The sequence below is a fragment of the Colletotrichum fioriniae genome, assembly GCF_027942845.1.
Source record: "Colletotrichum fioriniae strain IMI 355084 chromosome Unknown scaffold_4, whole genome shotgun sequence".
NCBI classification, from domain to species: Eukaryota; Fungi; Ascomycota; class Sordariomycetes; order Glomerellales; family Glomerellaceae; genus Colletotrichum; species Colletotrichum fioriniae.
Genome location: NW_027076840.1, coordinates 49019 through 70047, shown reverse-complemented (window position 1 = coordinate 70047; position 21029 = coordinate 49019). Strand labels below are relative to the sequence as shown.

At 53.2% G+C, this 21029-nt stretch overlaps 6 protein-coding genes across 6 annotated transcripts; 4 read left to right on the top strand and 2 right to left on the bottom strand.

Moving 5' to 3' along the window:
• Nucleotides 1-3483: 3483 nt before the first annotated feature.
• Nucleotides 3484-6870, top strand: AMD1 (AMP deaminase; the record flags this gene model as incomplete). Its single annotated transcript, XM_053187960.2, has 4 exons — nt 3484-3490; nt 3679-5270; nt 5342-6462; nt 6522-6870. The coding sequence occupies 4 exons, from the start codon at nt 3484-3486 to the stop codon at nt 6868-6870; spliced, it is 3069 nt and encodes a 1022-aa protein (XP_053053922.1).
• A 1822-nt stretch (nt 6871-8692) lies between these two features.
• Nucleotides 8693-12270, top strand: SLA1 (cytoskeletal protein binding protein; the record flags this gene model as incomplete). Its single annotated transcript, XM_053187959.2, has 2 exons — nt 8693-10331; nt 10394-12270. The coding sequence occupies 2 exons, from the start codon at nt 8693-8695 to the stop codon at nt 12268-12270; spliced, it is 3516 nt and encodes a 1171-aa protein (XP_053053921.2).
• Nucleotides 12271-12826: 556 nt separating this feature from the next.
• On the bottom strand, nt 12827-13896 carry N0V96_003892 (uncharacterized protein; the record flags this gene model as incomplete). The annotated part of the gene is made up of 2 exons (XM_053187958.1): nt 12827-13345; nt 13414-13896. 2 exons carry the CDS (start codon nt 13894-13896, stop codon nt 12827-12829), a joined length of 1002 nt encoding a protein of 333 aa, XP_053053920.1.
• Nucleotides 13897-15093: 1197 nt separating this feature from the next.
• On the top strand, nt 15094-16428 carry N0V96_003891 (uncharacterized protein; the record flags this gene model as incomplete). Its single annotated transcript, XM_053187957.1, has 1 exon — nt 15094-16428. The coding sequence occupies one exon, from the start codon at nt 15094-15096 to the stop codon at nt 16426-16428; it is 1335 nt and encodes a 444-aa protein (XP_053053919.1).
• Nucleotides 16429-17211: 783 nt separating this feature from the next.
• N0V96_003890 (uncharacterized protein) lies at nt 17212-18327 on the top strand (the record flags this gene model as incomplete). The annotated part of the gene is made up of 2 exons (XM_053187956.2): nt 17212-17248; nt 17390-18327. The coding sequence occupies 2 exons, from the start codon at nt 17212-17214 to the stop codon at nt 18325-18327; spliced, it is 975 nt and encodes a 324-aa protein (XP_053053918.2).
• Nucleotides 18328-18646: 319 nt separating this feature from the next.
• Nucleotides 18647-20008, bottom strand: N0V96_003889 (uncharacterized protein; the record flags this gene model as incomplete). Its single annotated transcript, XM_065756968.1, has 2 exons — nt 18647-19875; nt 20005-20008. The coding sequence occupies 2 exons, from the start codon at nt 20006-20008 to the stop codon at nt 18647-18649; spliced, it is 1233 nt and encodes a 410-aa protein (XP_065614181.1).
• Nucleotides 20009-21029: the final 1021 nt, after the last annotated feature.

Sequence of the window (21029 nt, the reverse complement as noted above, 5' to 3'; positions counted from 1 at the left end):
AGCAAGGCTATCGCCTCCTACAGCCTGGGGAGTTTGGCTGACAGGAGAAGGTGTCTGGGGTCTGCGTCTCAGCTGTGGCCTCTTGACACAATCGCCGTCTTTGCCAGACTTTCGAATTGAGAGGCCGACTCGACCAGCAGGAACGAGTTTGCTGGGTACTTGGGACCATCGAAAAGTGCTTGGGGGAGAAGACAGAGGTGGAGTAACGGCGTGGAAGATATGGAAGAAGCACTAGGAATAGATGGACCCGACCATCGTGTCACATCGTCACGGTTATGAATGCCTCCCTGATTTCTATAGTAGAATTGGAGGCAACAAGATTCTCGCCTGTTTTGATCATAGGGTGACGTGTGATGGTAAGCCCAAGTACACGAGATGGAGTATTTGTGTGTTTCGCAGGTTTGCACTGCGTAGGTTGTAGCCATATCCTTTATACCAGACTATCCAAGGTAATGGATATGTCACCTGCCTTCATAAGAGTATCCAAGAGCCAATTAAGATTACTGCTATCAGTTGATCAAGATGGGACGGTGCGTCCAGCATACGATTCGTCAGTCAAGCAGCGATCTGATGCCGAGATTGGTCCTACGGCTGTAGTTTGTCCCGTGGCGCGAGATTTTATTTTCCCAACTTTACACAGTCGTGACGAAGGTATGGTATTGAGCTTGGTCGGAGCAAGGCAGGAAGGAGTAAGTGGAGCGGGGCATGTTGTTTGAGGTGGCCGCCCCGACCGTGGGCTCAATAACTTCATTGTACAAATCTGACAATAACCCATGACCACCTTGCTTGCCAATTGAGGTAGCAAGTAAAGTCTCCAAATTTGAGAGCATGAGGGGAAAGTCTTGGTAAGTGCTTCAGCTGGATCCAATGTAAGGGGAGTATGTATCTATCGGCTCCAAGTTGAACTTGAGCAGAAGCTCCCAAGATCAGGTACAGGTGTCGCAAAGTAGATGACCCGGTATCCAAAGCACCCGACTTCCGTCGTGACAGTCTCCGCCCATGTAGATAGTCGAGACCGAGAGACTGAGAGACACAGACGTGGTCTTTAAAGTTTGGGGGCGCGAGCGGAGTCCCGACACAGCCCGGGCAGCTCAGATCCCAATTGCGCCACTGTCATTGGCCGCCCTCGCCCTGATCTGTCCTCCGTAAGGTAAGGTACCTCAATCCGTACCTCGTACCTGCTTCCCAGCTGTACCAGCGTCCCAGTGTCTCGGATACGCTGCACGCTGCGCGCCGCACCTCTGCAATTATACTTTGAACCCCCCAAAGGTCTAGTCTAACCCTTTCAACTATTCGCACGCAGGCTCCGAACAGCCTCAATGTCCTCTCCGGCGACCACTCGACGACGCGGACAGCCGAAAGGCATCTCATCGCCTCCCTTGGAGAAGATGGATTCTCCTGCTCGGGGTTACGATGACGAGAAGACGGCCGATCAGGCCGCCAATGGTGCGGCGATGAATGGACACGCTCCTAGCGAAAAGTCACTGCAGACTGCTGGTCGTATAGTCGCCGGTCTCTTTTCCCAATGGATCACCGTTGGTATTATGCTCGGCCTGATCTTTGGCGGCTGCTGCTCCAATGTTGGTGAACCTATACTCAACAGAACGTATCAAAGCTACAGACATGCTGACCTCGCTGCGTAAAGGTGTATGCCTTAGAAGCTATCATCAAGTAAGCGCTGCTTCTATACTCCGGCGTTGCCGCTACTGGAAGCCAAACCTCTGGATTTTTGCCGTTGCTAATCGTGCCCTCTTCCTCTAGGGTCGAACCTGCAAGTGGTATGTCGCCGTGATCCCCGCGATCTATACTTCCTCCTGACAAGCTCGTGTCCAGGAACCCTCTTGACGTTTGTCCAATTCCTCTTTGTGGCTGTCACCGGATACTTTTCCCAATTCGATCGATCGAGACCACCGTTCTTCTTGCAGCAGAATAAGGTCCCTCTACGCCGCTGGATCATCAATATTGTCCTGTTCTTCAGCATCAATGTGTTGAACAACCATGCTTTCAGCTATGACATCTCCGTTCCTGTGCACATTATTCTTCGGTCAGGTGGAAGCATCACAACCATGGTTGCCGGGTCTCTTTATGGGAAGAAGTACTCGCGCATACAGATCGTGGCTGTCATTCTCCTGACATTCGGTGTTATCACAGCAGCGTGGTCGGACTCGCAGTCAAAGGTACCCAAGCGATGCCCAAATTCTCACGGACTCTCTCGTTCTAATCACAAATCAGACCTCTTCAAAGGCAGCCGAGGGGAGTGGCAAGCCTGCTTTTGGGACCGGTCTCGTTGTGCTGTTCGTGGCGCAGGTCCTCTCCGCCATCATGGGTCTTTACACTGAAGAGACGTACAAACAATACGGCCCCCATTGGCGAGAGAATCTTTTCTACTCACACCTTCTGTCACTGCCGCTCTTCTTACCGTTTGCGCCATCACTGATCCGCCAATTTCGAAAACTAGCAAATAGTCCGCCTTTATCGCTACCGATGGCGCAACTTACCGGCCTTGGCCTCAAGGGGGAGGTGAGAGATGGTCGCTTCGAACTCCAAATTCCGAGCCAACTTGCCTATCTGGTGACAAACGTCGTTACCCAGTACGCCTGTATCCGGGGTGTAAACTTGCTCGCTGCCGTGTCCTCGGCATTGACTGTAACTATTGTCTTGAACATTCGCAAGCTGGTCAGTCTACTTTTGAGCATATGGCTTTTTGGGAATCGCTTGGCCGTGGGGACGCTGGTCGGGGCAATCATCGTGTTTGGAGCTGGAGGACTATACTCATTGGATTCCAGAGCCAAGACCTCTAGGGTGCAGAAGAATGTGGGTGCGAAATAGAGCTAGAAATTTCAGACAGTCACTGGACAGACTCACAGATCCGATGCAAAGTTAGAAAACCCTTTCAAAGGACTTTCAGACATGTCTATCTGTGGTTGAGTTATACAGCAGGTGTCTGTTTGGGGAACCAGCATGGTTGATGCTTGTATCTCTTGATAGTGACCTACCTACATGGTGACTGTAATCTTTGACTCATCCGGTGAGCTTCATGACTTGGTTATGCACTATTGAATGGTATCAGCCCAGACAGTCAGGGTAGATGCCCGTAAGTCAAAGACAAGACTGGTTCCATAGTATCTCACATGAGGGGCCAGAGACATAGGCACAACAGGTACTCTAAGGTAAGGTAGCTACCTAGCATGATACCTTAACCTATCACTATGGCCGCGGTCAGTAGCAGCTTAGGACCCCGCCGTGGTCGCAAGTCGGAGGTCGGAGCCAACCGCTACCCCTCCACCACCCGCTTATCCATTGTCTTCTGGTCCTTATCCCACTTGGACACCTAGTGCATGCGATTACCCGATACTGCGATAGCTCCTGCATCATAATTCTGCCGTCGTCTCTGGAGAATTACTGGATCTTTGTTTTCTTTTTCCTTTTCTTGGGGGAAGGGCTCTACAACACTCCACGGTAGGGTTCAACACGCTTCTCAATATGGCTGGTATGTACTCTTTGAAGCCTCTTCCCCCAAACGGATGTGGTAGTTTCGATTCACGCTGGTAAGCTACCCCTCATTCCTCATGGAAGACCGAGTTCTTCTTTCACCCTGTAGTGTAGCGTATAGCTTCGTGCTTCGTATTGTGCTGACAGTTTGCTGTAATTAGACACAGGCCTTGTTGAACCAAAAAGACCCGACGTCCGCCTCAACCTCCCCCAAAAGAGGACCCGCGTTCTCGCTTCACGATGGTGACACCGATTCCGACGGCGAATTGGGGGCGCTGGACTCCCGGGGCGATAACAGCTCCGAGGGGTCAGGAGGGCAAACGCCTGGCGATGCACCCGCGTCAGATGCAAACCCTTTGTCACCTCACAGCCAGGATCACGATGGAGCAAGTCTGCAAGACGGCATGCTTCCTCGCGATCTCCCCACAAGGACCGCCTTTTACGACCCTGTCGCGGACCGCCAGATGAGCCAGACCGACGCCAAACTCTTTTACCAGCGTAGCCAGGTTGGCCAGCTGAAGACGGGTAGTGGCGTGTGGTCTCAAGGCCATGCATCGCCCCACGGAAGCCCAGTCATCGTCGGCTCTGAGCATCGTGATGTTCCTGCCGGCACTCGAAATCTCGACTATGCGGTGGACTCATCTCCCCTAGGTAAAGGACTGGGCCAAGTGAGAGGGAAAGCTCCGGCACACGAAGAAATGATGCTGCCGGAACCGACACAGCAACAGCAGCAGCAGCAAGCAGCCAGTGCAGAAAACTTCTCACCCCCGCGGAACCACCCTTTCCACGAAGTCGACCCCAGGCTTTTGAACAGTGAATTCAGCAAACTGGGTCTGGGTCATGAACCTGGCCCAAGTGTTGGCGTTACGAGCCAGCCCACTGCCCTTGGTGTAGCCGCCTTCTCAGACACCGATCCGCACATCACAGCTGAGCTCAGTGCCATCTCGAAGAATATTCAAAGCATCATGGACCTACGAGAGAGATACATCGGTCTCTCTCTCCAAAGACCTGATGATAATCCTAGGGATGATTCTACTTGGTCAATATACCCGCCTCCTCCCCAGCCAGCTTGGGGTGCCGAGCACGCAAGAGCTGTGGCTTCTGCCGACCATACCACCAGCAACGCCAATAGTTTGAATGGCAGCATGGTCTTGCCATCATCTGCCGCAGCAGCCAGTGACCACACAGGCCGTCGGGCACAGGAATTCGAGGCTAAGCCCACATCGAAGAAGCGGAAGCCTGGTCAAGACATTGGAGAAGACTTCGATATGCAGGATCTGCTCCCAGTTCCCTCCGCCGACAAGATGACATTCAAGCTTGACGATAGTGGTGTCTACCAAGTATTCGATGATGCAGAGGCCGAGGCTAGAGGAAACCCAGTCATTCGGGTTCCCACTATCCGAGAGTTTTACATGGACCTGGATCAAATCCTGAGCATTTCCTCAGACGGACCAAGCAAGAGTTTCGCATTCCGTCGACTTCAGTATCTCGAAGGCAAATTCAATCTTTACGCCCTCCTCAACGAGTATCAGGAGACTGCGGACAGCAAGAAAGTCCCCCACAGAGACTTTTACAATGTTCGCAAGGTTGACACCCACGTTCACCACTCTGCTTGCATGAACCAGAAACATCTCCTGCGTTTCATCAAGAGCAAGATGAAGAAGTGTCCGGACGAGGTTGTGCTTTTCCGTGACGACAGGCACCTCACACTAGCGGAGGTGTTCCAGAGCATCAACCTCACCGCGTATGACCTTTCCATTGACACTCTAGATATGCATGTAAGTTTTTGTCCTGAAGCGTGTCGTTCTCTTCATACGTTCCGAAAGTATGAGCTAACACCTGTCTCAAGGCGCACACGGATTCGTTCCACAGATTTGACAAGTTCAATCTCAAGTACAACCCAATTGGCGAATCCCGGCTCCGCACAATCTTCCTCAAGACGGATAACTTCATCAATGGCCGCTATTTGGCAGAAATCACCAAGGAGGTCATTGCTGATCTTGAATCGAGCAAATACCAGATGGTCGAATGGCGTATCTCCATTTACGGCAAGTCCCTTGACGAATGGGACAAGCTTGCTGCCTGGGTTGTTGATAACAAGCTTTTCTCCCACAACGTACGATGGCTCATTCAGATCCCCCGTTTGTACGATGTGTACAAGGCCAGCGGGCTCATGGACACTTTCGAACAGGTGGTCAAGAATGTTTTTGAGCCTCTGTTCGAAGTCTCCAGAGATCCCTCAAGCCACCCAAAGCTGCATGTCTTCCTACAGAGGGTAATCGGATTCGACAGTGTCGACGACGAGAGCAAAATTGAGCGGCGCCTGTTCAAAAAGTTTCCCGTACCGAAGGTTTGGGACTCGAAGCAAAACCCCCCTTACAGTTACTGGCTTTATTATTTGTTCTCCAATATGTCGTCGCTCAATGCACTGCGCCAACGTCGGGGTTTCAACACGTTTGTGCTACGACCACATTGTGGTGAGGCTGGTGACAGCGAGCATCTGGCTGTGGCTCTCCTTTGTTGCCATAGCATCAGCCATGGTCTACTGCTACGCAAGGTTCCGCTTTTGCAGTATATCTTCTATCTTGAACAGATTGGCATCGCCATGTCGCCGCTGAGTAACAACGCTCTGTTCCTTGCCTATGAGAGGAACCCGTTTTACCAGTACTTCCGCCGGGGTCTCAATGTCTCGTTGTCGACAGACGATCCACTCCAATTCGCTTTTACAAAGGAGCCTCTGATGGAGGAGTACGCCGTAGCAGCCCAGATCTACAAGCTTAGCCCTGTGGACATGTGTGAACTCGCAAAGAATTCAGTCAAGCAGAGCGGCTTTGAAAGCGCGATCAAGGAGCAGTGGCTTGGCCCCAATTTCAAGCTTCCGGGCAAGGCAGGCAATGCCATGGTGAAAACCAACGTGCCTGATCGCAGGGAAGAATTCAGATACCAGACCCTGAGAGAGGAACATGACATGTAAGTATCATGGTGGCAGAACTCTGATCAGGATCCAGCAGCATGCTAACGAATGGTAGGCTTCACAAGTACATTAACTACGGTGCCAATGAAACCTCCGACTCAGTCGTCACGGCTGACCAACAGAGTGTGGCTCAAAGCATCATCGGTGGGCACCACCCAGCGGTGCAACGCGAGCCGGCCAGCGCAGTTGTTGACAGTGCCGCGGGTAACGGAGGTGGCAAGCAGACGGCCGTCGTGGGAGAATCCGACAGCGCACCAGTCCTTGAAGAGGGTGTAGTTGCTTCCCCTACTAGTCTCGCACCTTCGGGAGAAGCATCGCGGTCAACTGACGGCCACACTTCGGGACAAGATCCCAAACTGTTTCCTGGGGTCTTCAGCCGAGGTAGAACAGGTAGTAGTCAGTGAGGTGACTGGCTGGGCTGGCATGGTGAAAAGGATGGGGAAAACAATCTGAATCCATTATGGCGGATCGCAGATCGGAGACAAGGTCAAGGGAAAGCATTGGCTAATGCATTAAGATACCTGGATATAAGAGACTCCTACGGATATTCACGAACCCATTCGGTGTGCGATAGTGATTCATTTGATCGCTTAGTCAGACACGATGAGCTGCCATGCTGCAGAGTGTTCCGATCTTCGGCCCGCAATGATCTTAACCTCATGAACCAGAGATATCCGTCTCTGACAAGGCCATTGGACAGATGTTTAAATCATGAACCGCTCTCTGTGACAATGTCCCATGTCGGGCAGCGAATCACGGGGGAGAGCCACTTTGGCTGCAAGCATGAGACGCACTTGAGCAAAAAGTGCCTGGAGGCGCAATCACAAGTACTGCATGTTCCAATTGAGGAAGGGTGTTGTGGGATGCAGACATTCTCAGGGAAAGGTTGTTACTGTGGCGAATTATATCGCAATGAGGAAACGTGAAATCAGGTAGGTTCATTGATATTCTTCTGCGAGAGAATACGCATAGAGTACCTATATTGAGGAACATACGCGCCACATTGACGCATGACGCATGTGTATGTGTATATATGCATCTACCCGTGTTTTTGAGTCCTCAGGCATGGCGAACAACAAGGTACCTGCCAGGTTTCTAACAATGACGGCGGCAGTGACGGATAACGGAGGCCCCCACCCAGCATTGCCTGCCACCCTGCTTAGGTACAAAGTACCTTATAAAGTACCTCAAGGTATCTCTATCTTCCACCCTCCCCAAAGCGCGCTGCTCGCAGCCCAGCTCAGCACCCAGTGCATAAGGTAGATACTCATTGCTATGCCCCACACCGGGCCAGTCTCACTCAGTGTACCGGTCCCAAGCCCAGCTCCTCCGGTTCCTAGTGCCCATGGATCACAGCCACGACACCTCCACCATCATTGCATATGGCAATAATAATGCCTAACGGATAACCGCAACTACCTAAGCACCCGCTACGATAATCACGTCTCCGTCTCCCATTCCACCATCTACTTTCCACCGTCACGCCTTTGCTCGGCCAAGGTATTCCTCCAACCGCCATCCTGCCTATCACATTACATCAATACTCAATTCCCACAGTACTGCACAAGCTGCCAATTCCCCCCCAGCCGCAGTTACCGCCAGTCAAGCTCAAGTCGCCTTCGACCATCATCGGTACTCACGAACCGGCGAGCTGATGCGATCGCGACACCGGACATACTTGCCGAGTGCGTACTAAACTGCTACCTCATGACTTGTAAGTTGTCTTGGGAACATTTCTCATGGCCATTGTTTCGCGCGGTCTTTAGCTCCGTCCACGCTATCTGTACTTGCCTATCCTCCTCTGCTCCGCGACGTTGCCTGGGTAGTCTATGGCAAATGTCGTCGTACGGCATTGCCTATCTGTTTCACAGTGCTCGATGGATCTTTACTGGCCCGGCAGCTGCCCTCTCGAACGTTTGGCTTTCAAGCTGTTTGGAGGCTCTGAAGTTGACCTCGGCCCATTGTGCCTCTAGGAACCTTTCAACGCCCGATCTCCCGATCCTTGCGAGTTTTGAACTATTGCCAATCCGCGGGGACGCCGGCAGCGAGCAGCGGCTTCTCCCCATACTGCCTTTCAGCTAGAAGTACGGCACCCTCGACCACACACTCGAACCGCGATCCTTACATCTCATGATACGTGGATTTCCCCGCACATAAACGCCTGCGCGATCATTTACCCAACTCGCGAATCTTCCGGCGCACAGAAGCCCACAAAGCCCCGCCAACATGGGTTTCTTAGGAGTCTACAAGGCCGTCTATGACTATCTTCCCCAGGCGGAAGGCGAGCTTGCTATCAACGATGGAGACATTCTCTACGTGCTCGAGAAGAATGCCGAGGATGATTGGTGGAAAGCAAAGAAGAAGGCTAGTGCTGATGACGAAGAAGAGCCCGAAGGTCTTGTTCCGAATAATTATGTAGAAGAGGTAGGCGCACCGGAAGCCGCTCCCAATGAGGCTTCATTCGACGTATCGATGTTGATTCTAACTGCATCTCAGGCACAACCTGTCGCAAAGGCGCGCGCTCTGTTTGAATACACTAGGCAAACAGATGAGGAGCTTTCCTTCCCCGAAGATGCTGTCCTGGACGTCTACGACACATCAGACCCTGACTGGATTCTGGTCGGTCTAGATGACGATTATGGCTTCGTACCGGCCAATTATATTGAAGTTGGCGAAGTCGAAGATGCTGCGGCTCAACCTTCGCCACCTCCAATGTTACCGGCACGCACAAGTTCTGCCTCTGCTGTTACGGAAAGCTACTCGGAGAGGCCGGAGTCTGCCTACACGCCAGCCAGCTCTAATGACAACAATCCCGCGGCGGCTCTAGCAGGCGTGATGGCGGGTCGTTCTGTCCCTCTACCGCGCGCTGCTACTCCCCCAATGTCACCGCAGTCCCCATCATCAGAGCCATCGGATGAGGAGCCGGTCAGAAGCCCGGCTCTGCCCGCCCGTCCAATTTCACAGGTCGCACCGGCGCCCGCACCTGCACCCGCACGTATCCAATCTCAAAGGTCGATTGACACCCGTCTGTACGACCAGGAACCCGAAGTCGAAGAACCACCTTATCGTGCACCTGGTGGTTTCCACATGTACAATATCAACGAGATGGTATCCGTGATGGGCAAGCGGAAAAAGATGCCCACCACTCTAGGTATCAATCTAGCAACTGGGAACATATTGATTGCCCCAGAGCGTGCCCAGGATGGTCCCTCCCAAGAGTGGACAGCGGAGAAGATGACCCATTACTCTCGCGAGGGTAAGCACGTGTTCTTGGAGCTAGTCAGGCCGAGCAAAAGCGTAGATTTCCATGCTGGAGCCAAAGATACGGCTGAAGAGATTGTGGGCGCTCTAGGCGAACTAGCAGGTGCCGTCAGAGCAGAGGGACTTCGAGAGGTTATTCTGGCCGGCTCAGGAAAGGCCCAGAAGAAAGGTCAAGTGCTATACGACTTCATGGCCCAAGGCGACGACGAGGTCACTGTCGCCGTTGGCGACGATGTCATTATAATCGACGATACTAAGAGCGAAGAATGGTGGCAGGTTCGGCGTGTTAAAAATGGCAAGGAGGGCGTCGTCCCGAGTAGCTACATCGAGGTCACAGGCTCCATCGCCCCGCCCGCCAGCAACACTGGATTGAACGCGGCAAAGTCAACCGTCGAACAGAACCGCCTGGAAGAGATCAGGCTGACAAAGGAGGCTGTCAAAGCGGCTCAGAGGGACAGCTCACAGCAGGTAGGGCCAGGAATGCCTCTACCAAAGCGAGGCAGCAGTCTTATGGCAAGAGAAAATGGTAATAACTATGGGCAGCGGAGCAAACGCGAAAACGGACGTGGCGAAGGCGGCAGTCAAGGCCGATCCGGCAAGTCTAGTGAGCAATGACCCTCAGTCTTGAATTCTAGTGTGCACTCTGTACTAACACCATTTTCACAGAGCCGGATCCCGCCAAAGTGCGGACGTGGACGGACCGATCGAAATCTTTCAGTGTTGACGCACAATTCCTCGGACTTAAGGACGGCAAGATTAATCTGCACAAGATGAACGGAGTAAAGATTGCAGTTCCTGTGGCAAAAATGTCAGTTGAGGACCTCGAATACGTCGAACGCGCTACAGGCATTTCACTGGACGAAGACAAGCCACTGTCGAATGTCAAGAAAGCCAGGGCCTCACAAGCCAGAAACTCGCCGCCTGCCGGAATCGGCGCCTCAGTTGGACAAACGCAGAAGCCCGAGTACGATTGGTTCCAGTTCTTCCTCACCTGCGATGTTGCCGTAGGCTTGTGCGAGCGATATGCACAGGCCTTCGCCAAGGACTCGATGGACGAAAGTGTACTCCCGGACGTTGACGCCTCGGTGCTTCGTAATCTGGGTCTTCGCGAAGGAGATATACTAAAAGTCATGCGCACACTGGATCAGAAGTTTGGCCGAGTGAAGAACGGCGCCGACAAAGCAAATGGAGAAGGCGACGGAGCTTCTGGCGGTCTCTTCTCCGGTCCTGGTGGAGCTCTCCGGAATAACACCAGAAAAGGCAGACCGGCACCCGCAGTGCAAACGAGTGATGTTGTGGACCCCAAGGCATTTGCTGCAAAGGGGTCCAGCCCAAGCGAAGACACCGATTCTAAGTCGCCTGCCTCTGCTTCAACGGCGACGGCCAAGACGACCAGTGGTTTTGATGATGATGCATGGGATGTCAAGCCCGCAAAGCAACCACAAGAGCCTCCTCGCCCTGCCGCAGTTCCGGCTCCGGCTCCAACTCAAACACCGGAGCAACAAACACCGCCGCAGCAAGTGCCTGCTCTCACTGGCTCCATGCAGGATTTGTCACTGCTGTCGAAGCCTCTGGAGCCGCAACGGACAGCCCAGCCGCCGGCCCCGAGCCCGGCCGTTGTTCAACCACCGGCACCGGTGCAAGCGCCTCAACCCACTGGAGCTACGCCGTCATTCTTTGATACCATCAGGCCGAGTTCTACAGGCTTGCAGACATCCCAGCAAGCTACACAGCGGCAAAGACCAGCCCCACCTGCGTCCATGGCGACCACTGGCTCGCTGATGCTTCCACCGCCATCGAGACCGTTGTCGGCACCTCAGTCTGCTCAGCAGAGCGCCTTCGCGCCGCCGCCTCTGATGCCTCAAATGACTGGCGTCTCCCACCAGACTTTTCAGACTCAGGTAGCACCGCCAGGGCAGAGCATGAATGACTTGAATCAAGCACGTTTGCAGCAGCAGTATACTATGCAGCAGCAGCAGCAGCAGCAGCAGATGAATGCCTATCCTGTGCCTCAGCAGCAACCAGTACCGGGAGTGATGGGCTTCAACCCTGGCATGCAGCAGACTGGTGGACAATTTATGCAGTCCATGCAGCAGCCCATGATGACAGGCGCACCTGCTCAAAGCCCTTTCGCGGATCCTCAGAGGCAAAGTCAGTTCTCCCCAATGCAGGCGCAACCCACTGGCTTTCCTGGTCAGTTCGGCCAGCTCCAGGGCTTCAATGCGCAACCCACCGGAAGCATCAACTCATTCTTGCCCCCTGCCATGGAGCCGCAAAGAACCGGCATGCCGGGCTTCCAGCCGCAGCAAACTGGTATGGGAGGATTCAACAATATGGGCAGCGCCGGGCTTCAAGCGCCGGTACAGGCTTTGCAGCCTCAGAAGACAGGACCTCCTCCGCCGGTTCGCTTCGGAGTTACAGGCGACGCAAAGAAAGTTGATGCCGCAGGCTACAGGCCGGCGGGCCAATCTCTCACAAGCAAGTCAGTATACATTTATCCATCTACAGGGCCCCTGCAGGATTTTGCTAATTGGAATATCTAGCTCCCAACAATCCCTTCGGTTTCTAATTGCACATCCTTCTCCGTCCTTGATGGACTCATCTTGCGGATTGGAGCGAGCGAATCAACTGGCCGTATTCCCCCCCTTTTCTGGACACACCCTGCATAGCATAGGTGTCATGTGTGTTTACCACAGTCATACCAGTGTACGTGCATAGATGTACTTAATTCTACTTCTTTGACCTTGCTTTTCGCATCAATCTGAAACCCGTGATGAACCCGCTCTCGCTCTAGTAACTTTTGGCTTTGAAGAGTATGGCAAAGTCAAACATGAGACAGAAAGAGGCTGCGTCTCCTAGGCTGGTGTATCTTATCAACGCAAGTCAAACGAAATGATGATCTATAGATTATGTAAAGCAATAAGCAGGAAGCTACCCATGTTCAAAGAATGAGCAACATCCTATCACGTATTTGTACAATTCCTCGCTCCACACAGGGCCGTTGTCATCCAGCTTTCCCACAAAACGCTGTCAAAGCTGGGAAGCACTCTTGGGCACACGACTACACGCAAATGGCCCGCCCCTTCCCCTGGAATTACTCTATGCCTTGCGCCGACGGGTTTGAGTTGCGGGAGATGCCGCTGTGGCCTTGGCAGAGGAGGACTCGATCGCAGCTTGCTTGTCTGTTGACTTTGCCGGCTGGAATCTCTTCCGAACCGCACGAATCATCATGACGAACCAGTAGAAGTTCAAGCTGTTGAGAGTTATGTTGCTCATCAGGTACGTCACGGCCAGCCAAGTTGGCACCGTTGAGGACGCCGTCGCAAATCTCATAACACCCGTCGGAGCGAGCACTGCGCCTGTTTCCGGGGAAATCTCTTTGGGCAGGACGGGGTGGGCGTTGATTGCAGCGTAGATGTCTGAAAAGACCTTCACAGACTGGTAAGTTCCGTAGATGAGGCGGCAGGAGAAGAAAGTGAACAAGAGCATAAGGCCGTTGTAAAGCTGCGCGCGAGACCCGGTCATTCCCAGCTTGTCAAAGAACCAGTGAATGTTGAGGAAGGGCGTGGATAGCTCCCATAGGATGAAGATGCAGCCGTAGTAGTTGAGAAAGGGTCGCTGGTTGATCGATAGAGGTCAGCGAAAAAAGATATAAATACAGAGCACTTCGTCAGGGGCAGACGTACGAATCCAAGAGAGAAGACAAAAAGGGCGCTGACAGCATGCGCCAAGGTGCCGAATCCAAAGACGTCCATGTTGAGACTCGTGACAACCAAATCCCACAGGAAGTAGCCAGCGGCAAGGCCCTGTATCATACCAGCAGCACCTGTGTACCCCCACATGCGGGCTTGCCAATCCATCGTGCTACGCTCTTCGTCAACGAACATGACCCAGAGGGCCAGGCCGTTGATGAGAAGGCTCTGGACAAGAGAGACGACATGGGCGTCCCAGTTTATGCGTCTCTTACGGGGTAGATCGAGGTATTTGCGGCCGACTATCAATCGCGACAGTAACGGAGACACGGGGTAATAGATGACCGAGTAGAGGAGGGCCGAGGCGAGAACTTCGTGGACGTGGATCGGCAGTGTCGGCAGCGAGAAGTAGTCAGCAAAGGGCTGGGTAGCCTTGACGAGCCATGGCAGTGGCTCAAGAAAGAAAGGATCTTTCATTCTCCGTGTTGATACCTCGACTCGAGCTGAGCTATCTGCTTCTGCTGGGGAGGGTCTTGGGCGCTGCTTCGGTTCGGGAGTACCAGGAGACGGTGGTACGCTGGGGAGACAGTCGAAGATGGGCTGCGCGGCTTGATTGCGGCGCTGGGTATTGGGGATATCTTCCTTTTCAAAGTATTCTTTGACAGGAAAGTTCTGTCACCAGATCGATCCGTCAGTCTACCAGATGTTTGAGGTGATTGAGACAAGAGTAACAAACGTGAGGAGTGATTGAGTGGTTCAAGGTCTTGTGTGGCTATGAGGCAGGCGAGGCACAGCAGGGGTCGGCGCGCGGGGAGCTGATGGATTGTTGGGGGAAGCTAGGCTTGATGGAGGAGGACCCTTGAAGACTTGTAGCACCTGGCCGCCCGCCATCTGCGTCGTGACCTTCAGAGATACCCTTAGTCGCGCACTGGGCACAGAGGTGGGGCGGCCGTGAGCACAAGTTCACAGACATGAAGTGTTTCTCAGGCAGTTGTTTTCAAGGCCGTTTCCGCCTGTGACCCGAGCTTTGTTTTTCATTAGCTACCTCATGTCACTAAATGGCGGCCTGTCAGCTGTACTGTGGTTGGGGGGGTCGTGGGATGCTAGGGCCAGAACTAGCCGTCCGTCTCATGATGGCATCACACGCCTAGCGCAGTGTACTTGACTGAGGCGGTGCTGTGATATGAATTGTGAGCAAGGAAGATGGGGACTGGGCACAATTCCAAGCCTCTATTGCTTCGGTATGGGATCCATAGGTAACTAAATCATCAGTAGCGCCTAGGAGGTTCAAACATTCCCGTGCTCACGGCCATTCGTGCTCTGCATTGGGGTCTGATCTTGACTGCGACCTTAGCGATTTCCCCAAAGCAAGGTACCTAACGAGACTTGGGGGAGGCCAGGTGAGCCTAGCTGGATTCCTCGCTTTAAGTGATTTTCTGGTTAAATTCATCGGCATAGCTTTGAGTGATAGGGTGCTCAAGCTGAGGTAAGGTAGTGAGGTAAGTGCCCTTTGGTGTGCACCTACCAAGCTACCTTACCTTAGCCTGCTGGTGCCACCACTTGATCCTGCCAGCAAGTGACAGACAACCCCTTGCTCTATCCAATGACACCTACCTACTGCCCAAGGTAATTATCAACGGACCGGCAACTTTCCAATGTGAACATCTCGCCAATATGGCTGACGTTCTCCTTGATCTACTCGAAGCTCGGCAGTCTACGAGCCCTGATGCCGGCGCCAATACTCTGTTCAACCCGACAACAAGGTCAACCAAGCTCGCATATCTGTCCCATCTCGCTGATCAGAGTCCGGAAGCACTAGCGTCGACCGAGCCTCAATCCCTGGCCCAGACATCACATTCACTTCTCCTCTCGCTTCAAGGCGTCTCAAAGCGCTCTCACAAATCCATCATCGACTCGGCTTCAAACCACACTAGCCTGACCAGCGCGTTGCCTACTCTTGTCGCCGACACGGCAGACCTACGCAATGCCATTCCCAAGCTCGAATCAGAGGCCCTGCGCTTTTCCACCACCTACAGTAAATCCAGGGACAATGAGGACTTGGCTGAAAGGAAACGCGCCTTACTGCTACTTCGCAATGTCGAACGTCTCGTCGACGTGCTAGAACTTCCTACCCTCCTCTCTTCCGCCATCAACACCGTTCCTGCTAATTACGCGTCCGCTCTCGATCTCAATGCCCATATTCGGAGACTTCATGGCTTGTACTCATCTTCGCCGCTGGTCGGCCTCGTTTCCCACCAGGCTGACGAGGCCATCGTGAAGATGACGGCCGATCTCATCACTGCCCTCAAGTCTCCTGGACTGAAGCTGGCCGCATCACTGCGGACCATCAGCTGGCTCAGAAGGGTACTTCCGGACATGTCTTCCATGAGCTCCACGAGCCGCGGTTCTCAGGAACACACCCTCTCGCTACTTTTTCTCTGCTGCCGCGTAACCACCTTGGACGCTACCTTGGGGGCTTTACAACCCCTTCGTGAGCTAGCTGACGATGAGAGGCAGAGGCAACAGAGCGCCAATCATCAGTCCTGGTCAGGCGGGCAGCAGACAGAAAAGTATCTCAAACGCTATGTCGAGATCTTCCGTGAGCAGAGCTTCAGCGTTGTCTCCATGTTCAAGAGCATATTTCCCGGCACTGGATATCAGACCGGAGCCACTAGCGACGACGAGAATCCTTTCAAACCTATGCCATCAACACTATCAACATTTCCGCTTCATCTTGTGGAGATGCTCCTCGAAACCCTGAAAAAATACCTCCCGGTTGTGAAAGACCAAGCAGCAAGGGATAGTATCCTCACTCAGGTTTTGTACTGTTCAGGGAGCTTGGGTAGGCTCGGAGGTGATTTTGGGATGCTGTTGGCAACCTTGGGAGACGACCACGAAGTGACAACACAGTCTGAATGGGTTGACATAGTCAAGAGGCACCGGCTGTTGTCCGGGCGCCTTGAATCAGTTATCGGTGACTTCAAGGCGACAGGAGCCAAAGAGTCATGAATCCGGAGATGTTGCGAGTCGTGGTATCGCACTACAGGCACGTCTGAAAGAGGATGACTAAAAGACGGAAGGCAAGACGGAAAGCAATATGGAAGGCGAGTCTACAAAGCGCCAACTCTTCTCTCCTCATGAACGAGAGGTTCGACGGCATGTTTACCATTGCAAGCATTTGGTTTTATGTTTCACGCTGCGCTCCAACAGCACCCAACCGGCAGAGGAGAGCATCATGATCTCGAGGAGCTCACTGGGTACAAACCAGAGGTTTATGTTTCTCCAACGTTGGGTAAGCAAACGTCGAGAATCGGGCCCGGGAACGCCGCGCCTGCCGGAGGCCATCTGACCGGAAAGACCCGGTCGGACCCATGGGATCCTTATGTATATAACCGTCATTACACCGATTACGGCTCCCCGATCTTCTGCTAAGCGTTGCCCGATACGGCTAGCGAGTCAGAAGCACCGACCTGCCTCGACGACCTTACCTTACCTCAACTTAGCTACCTCATGTGCTTATGTAGATATCTACCCTGCCAGCCGGTTTTGAAAAGTCATCACAACTTGTGATCATCTTTCCCTTGTCATTCTGCCTTGAACTCCATCGCATCTCCCTGGGAAATCTATACATCTACGGACATTTTTGATAGGTGACGCAATGGCATTTGCTTGTAACACTCATTTTCAAACGTAAAACAAACTCGCCGCCACACCACACAGGATTGCACCGCAATTCGTCTAAAATCATCTCCCCGTCAAAAGATACGACACCAGTTCTTTCAGAAAGTCCCCATGTCTCAACAGGCGACTCCGGGCCGCACAAAATCATGTAAGAAAAGGACATACACACTCATTCACCTGTCACTTTTTAATCATACGCATGAATCCTTGCTCGCTACCCCTTTAAAATTCTTCCCCATACTCTCACCTGTGATTGAGGCTGCGCTGACCTGTCCCTCTCTTCTCAAAGCTCGGCATTTCATTGCTGGACTGGGTTCCGGTGTTGCATCGGCGGTGCTGCTGCAACCGCTTGACCTACTCAAGACTCGTGTTCAACAATCTGGCCACCGGTCACTGACGTCGTATCTCAGGGAGGTTGCCGCTACCCCCAACAAGATCCAGACGCTCTGGCGCGGTACAATCCCATCAGCCCTTAGGACCGGCTTCGGTTCGGCCCTCTACTTCACATCCCTCAACTCCATCCGCCAGCATGTAGCCCAGTCGCGCTTATTGAGCCAAGCCGCTGGCAACAGAGCAGCACACTCGTCCTCACTACCGACGTTAACCCCATCGGCCAACCTGGTCGCCGGCGCCGTCGCCAGGACGTTTGCCGGCTTTGTCCTCATGCCGTTGACCGTCATCAAGGTTCGATATGAATCCAATTTGTATTCCTACAAATCCCTGCTCGGTGCGTCTTCCGACATCTACAGGACACATGGTCCGCGAGGCTTCTTTGCTGGCTTCGGTGCTACCGCCGTCCGTGATGCACCGTATGCGGGCATGTATGTGTTGTTCTATGAGCTGCTCAAGAAGCAGCTCAGCAGTCTGTCTACTCGAAAAGACAGCAACCCGAATCGCCCCATCGCCATTACAACATCACATGCAACGCTAGTCAATTTCAGCTCTGCAGTCATGGCGGGTGGAGCGTGCTCCGTTATCTCGAATCCTTTCGATGCTATCAAAACTAGGATTCAACTACAGCCGGCTGTCTACAGGAACATGTATCAGGCTTGCCACAAGATGATTTCGGAAGAAGGCGTTCGGTCACTTATGGATGGTGTTGCGCTCCGCATGAGCAGAAAAGCAATGAGTTCAGCCTTGGCCTGGACTGTATATGAAGAATTGATGAGAAGAGCTGAACGTACTTGGTCCTCAAACTTGACGACGACAACGACAGCGGAGCCGTAGCGACTTCGCACTCCAACATACAATCCCACCTTGGTCCACTGAAAGAAACCCAACGTCCCGCAAAGACGACTTGTACTAGTAGCTGATGGTATATATTCCCTCCCAAAAAGAACAAATAATCCGAGCAAGCCTGTCTGATTTTTGGGGGCATCCATGATATTCGTGTGGCCACCCCTTGAATCGCATCCAGCTACACGTGTGATGTGAATATAGGATGTTGTCCCAGACACAAACGCCATCGTCGCCTTGGATGCGATAAAAAGGTTGGCGTACTCGGTCCCGATGCCGACCAGAATGTCGTCCCTCCATCCCCCTCAAATCATGCCGGTTTCGCTCCTGCAAGGTACATGAGGAGCGCGGGCGACTTGCTTCTCTTCCGGTCACTCTTCTTTCTGACCCATTCGAACTCTGGTTCGTGGCGGTGCGACTTCTTGTCTTCAATCTCGAGCACGAGCTTGGATGAGCGCTTCTCGCGAATCGACCTGGTGTGTCTCCAAAGGGTGTCTTGCTCCCATTCCGGCACCCATCGTCTGATGAGCACGTAATCAGGATCCTGAGATAAGTCAGCAGATGCAATAGAAGTTAGTCTCCTTTTGACTTTGCTTACAACATCCATTTCCCATTCGACCTGGTATGTTCTCAAGGTTTCAATCGAAAGGTGCTTCCGTGCCATGCGCGTGTAGGTTGGGCGATTCGCAGCAACGAGCGTGTTATCGTGCTGGACTGGTCTTTGTCTCGGTGGCTCCGGAATCTTCTCCTTCTTGAGGATGGCAGCAATAGCCTTGTCGTCAAGACCTGATTTACGTAGGTCCTCCTGGAGACGTCTCTGGTACTCCTTCTCGCGCTCCTCCTTCTCCTTCTTTTCCTTGGCCAGCTTGTCCAGCTCCTTTTGACGTTCTTCCTTGAGCCTTTGCTGGAATTCCTTTTCACGCTGCTCCTTTTCCTTCTTCTCTTGCGCAAGTCGATCTGCCTCCTTTCTCTTGTAGCGTTCCACTGCATCGGCAGCTTCCTTTTCTCGCTTCTTGGATAAGTCTGCCTTCCGCATATCCTCTTGGTACTTTTCCAATTCGATCTTGGTCTTGAAGCGCTGTTCCTCGGCAGCGCGAGCCTCACGGGTTCGGATATCTTCGAGATCGCGCTTGGCGCGCTGGAGCTCAGCTTCCTCCCGGAACTCCTTTTGAACCCGGCGTTCCTCTTTCTCGCGAGCCTGACTGATTCTGAGTTCCGCCAGCTCCTGTCGAGCCCGTTCTGCCTCGTAATCCTCCCGGGTCATGTAAGAGGACGAAGGTGACCGGGAATGAGACGAGTGACCACGAGAGTGAGAACGGTGACGGCTGTGGTAGACCTGCATGTGACGATCGTCCTCGTCGTCGGACGAGTGTTCGTTGTAAATACGGTTGTTAATAATCACAGGAGCCGGAGCCGGGGCGGAGATGGGAACCGGAGCGGGGCTTGGTGGAGTGGAATGGCGTTCACGGGAACGCTCTCTTGATCGAGTGCGAGTGGTAATGACTGTGCGCTCAGGAGCCAAGAAGCTAGGCTGTTGGCCTGCTGACGGGTAGTAGTTCCTACTGGGTCTCGATCTCGCCTCGACATAGTGAACCTGTGAAGGCGACGGTGCGCGACGCCTCGAGACTCGTATGTCAAGATCATCCGAGTCGGAGTAGTAGCTGTTACTCATCGTGCCTGAAGCGCCGAACGGCTCAACAATAGTTGAAGTAAGGATGGTGTGGGCAGCAGCGGAGAATGAGAAACAATGGCTCACCCGCTAAACACCTCTGTGAGCCTACAATATGGAAACGATATGTGCTGTGAGAGGGAAAAACTCAACAACGGCGAGCAACAGGAGGGGAGGCCAGGTGGTTTAAGAGGAGTTGGGGGCGGAAGACTACGACTCTATGGTCTTTTATGCTTTTTCTGGCTTAGTGTACGAAAGTAAGGTAAAAGCTGAAGGGGGACGACGAGATGCGCGACATGAGGTGGTGGCCGCCGGTCGGTCGGCTTACATGGCAAGCATGGTAGAAAGGGGAGGCAGTGGTTGGATTGGCCATAGTGCGAGGATCGAGCCAAGTGGAGGGGATGGCCCACCAGGCAGAGGAGGGAAGCTAAGCGACCAGGTTAGGAGAGGGGGTTTGTACAGGATGGCAGGGCCTGGGGCTTCCAAGACCGTCCGAAGAGGGAACCCGAGGTAAGGTAAGGTAAGCGTGATTAGAGAAAAAAAAAATTAGGTAAAGGAGGGTAAGGTAGAGTACCTACCTCATGAAGTTGCTGCGAGTTGGGGGGCTGTGATGTGGGAGCGGCGTCGCGGGGGGACCGCTAAGATATCTAGTAGGTAAGGTAGGTAGTTTGTGAGATGGGAAGAAAATGAGGTGGTCTTGATAGGCGGACGCCAACGCCGCAGGATCCCATACCGGCGTCATACAATACAGCCCTTGGTCACTGAGTATTCGGCGCCTAGTTAGCAAATCGAGCCTGGCATCTTGGACAGAGGGTGAGGATGCAGGACCGAAACATTCACCTTGAAGTGGTTTACCTCATGGAGATGGATGGCACGCAAGGCAAGGCACCTCCCTCAGTGATACCTGCGTCTTCTATCTGACGGTGTATCGGGAGGAATGGCGGGGCAGTCAGCATCGGCAAGGCACGGGGCCGACCCTTCATTCGTTGGTTCATCCGCAGAATGGATGGATGACTGCCATCAT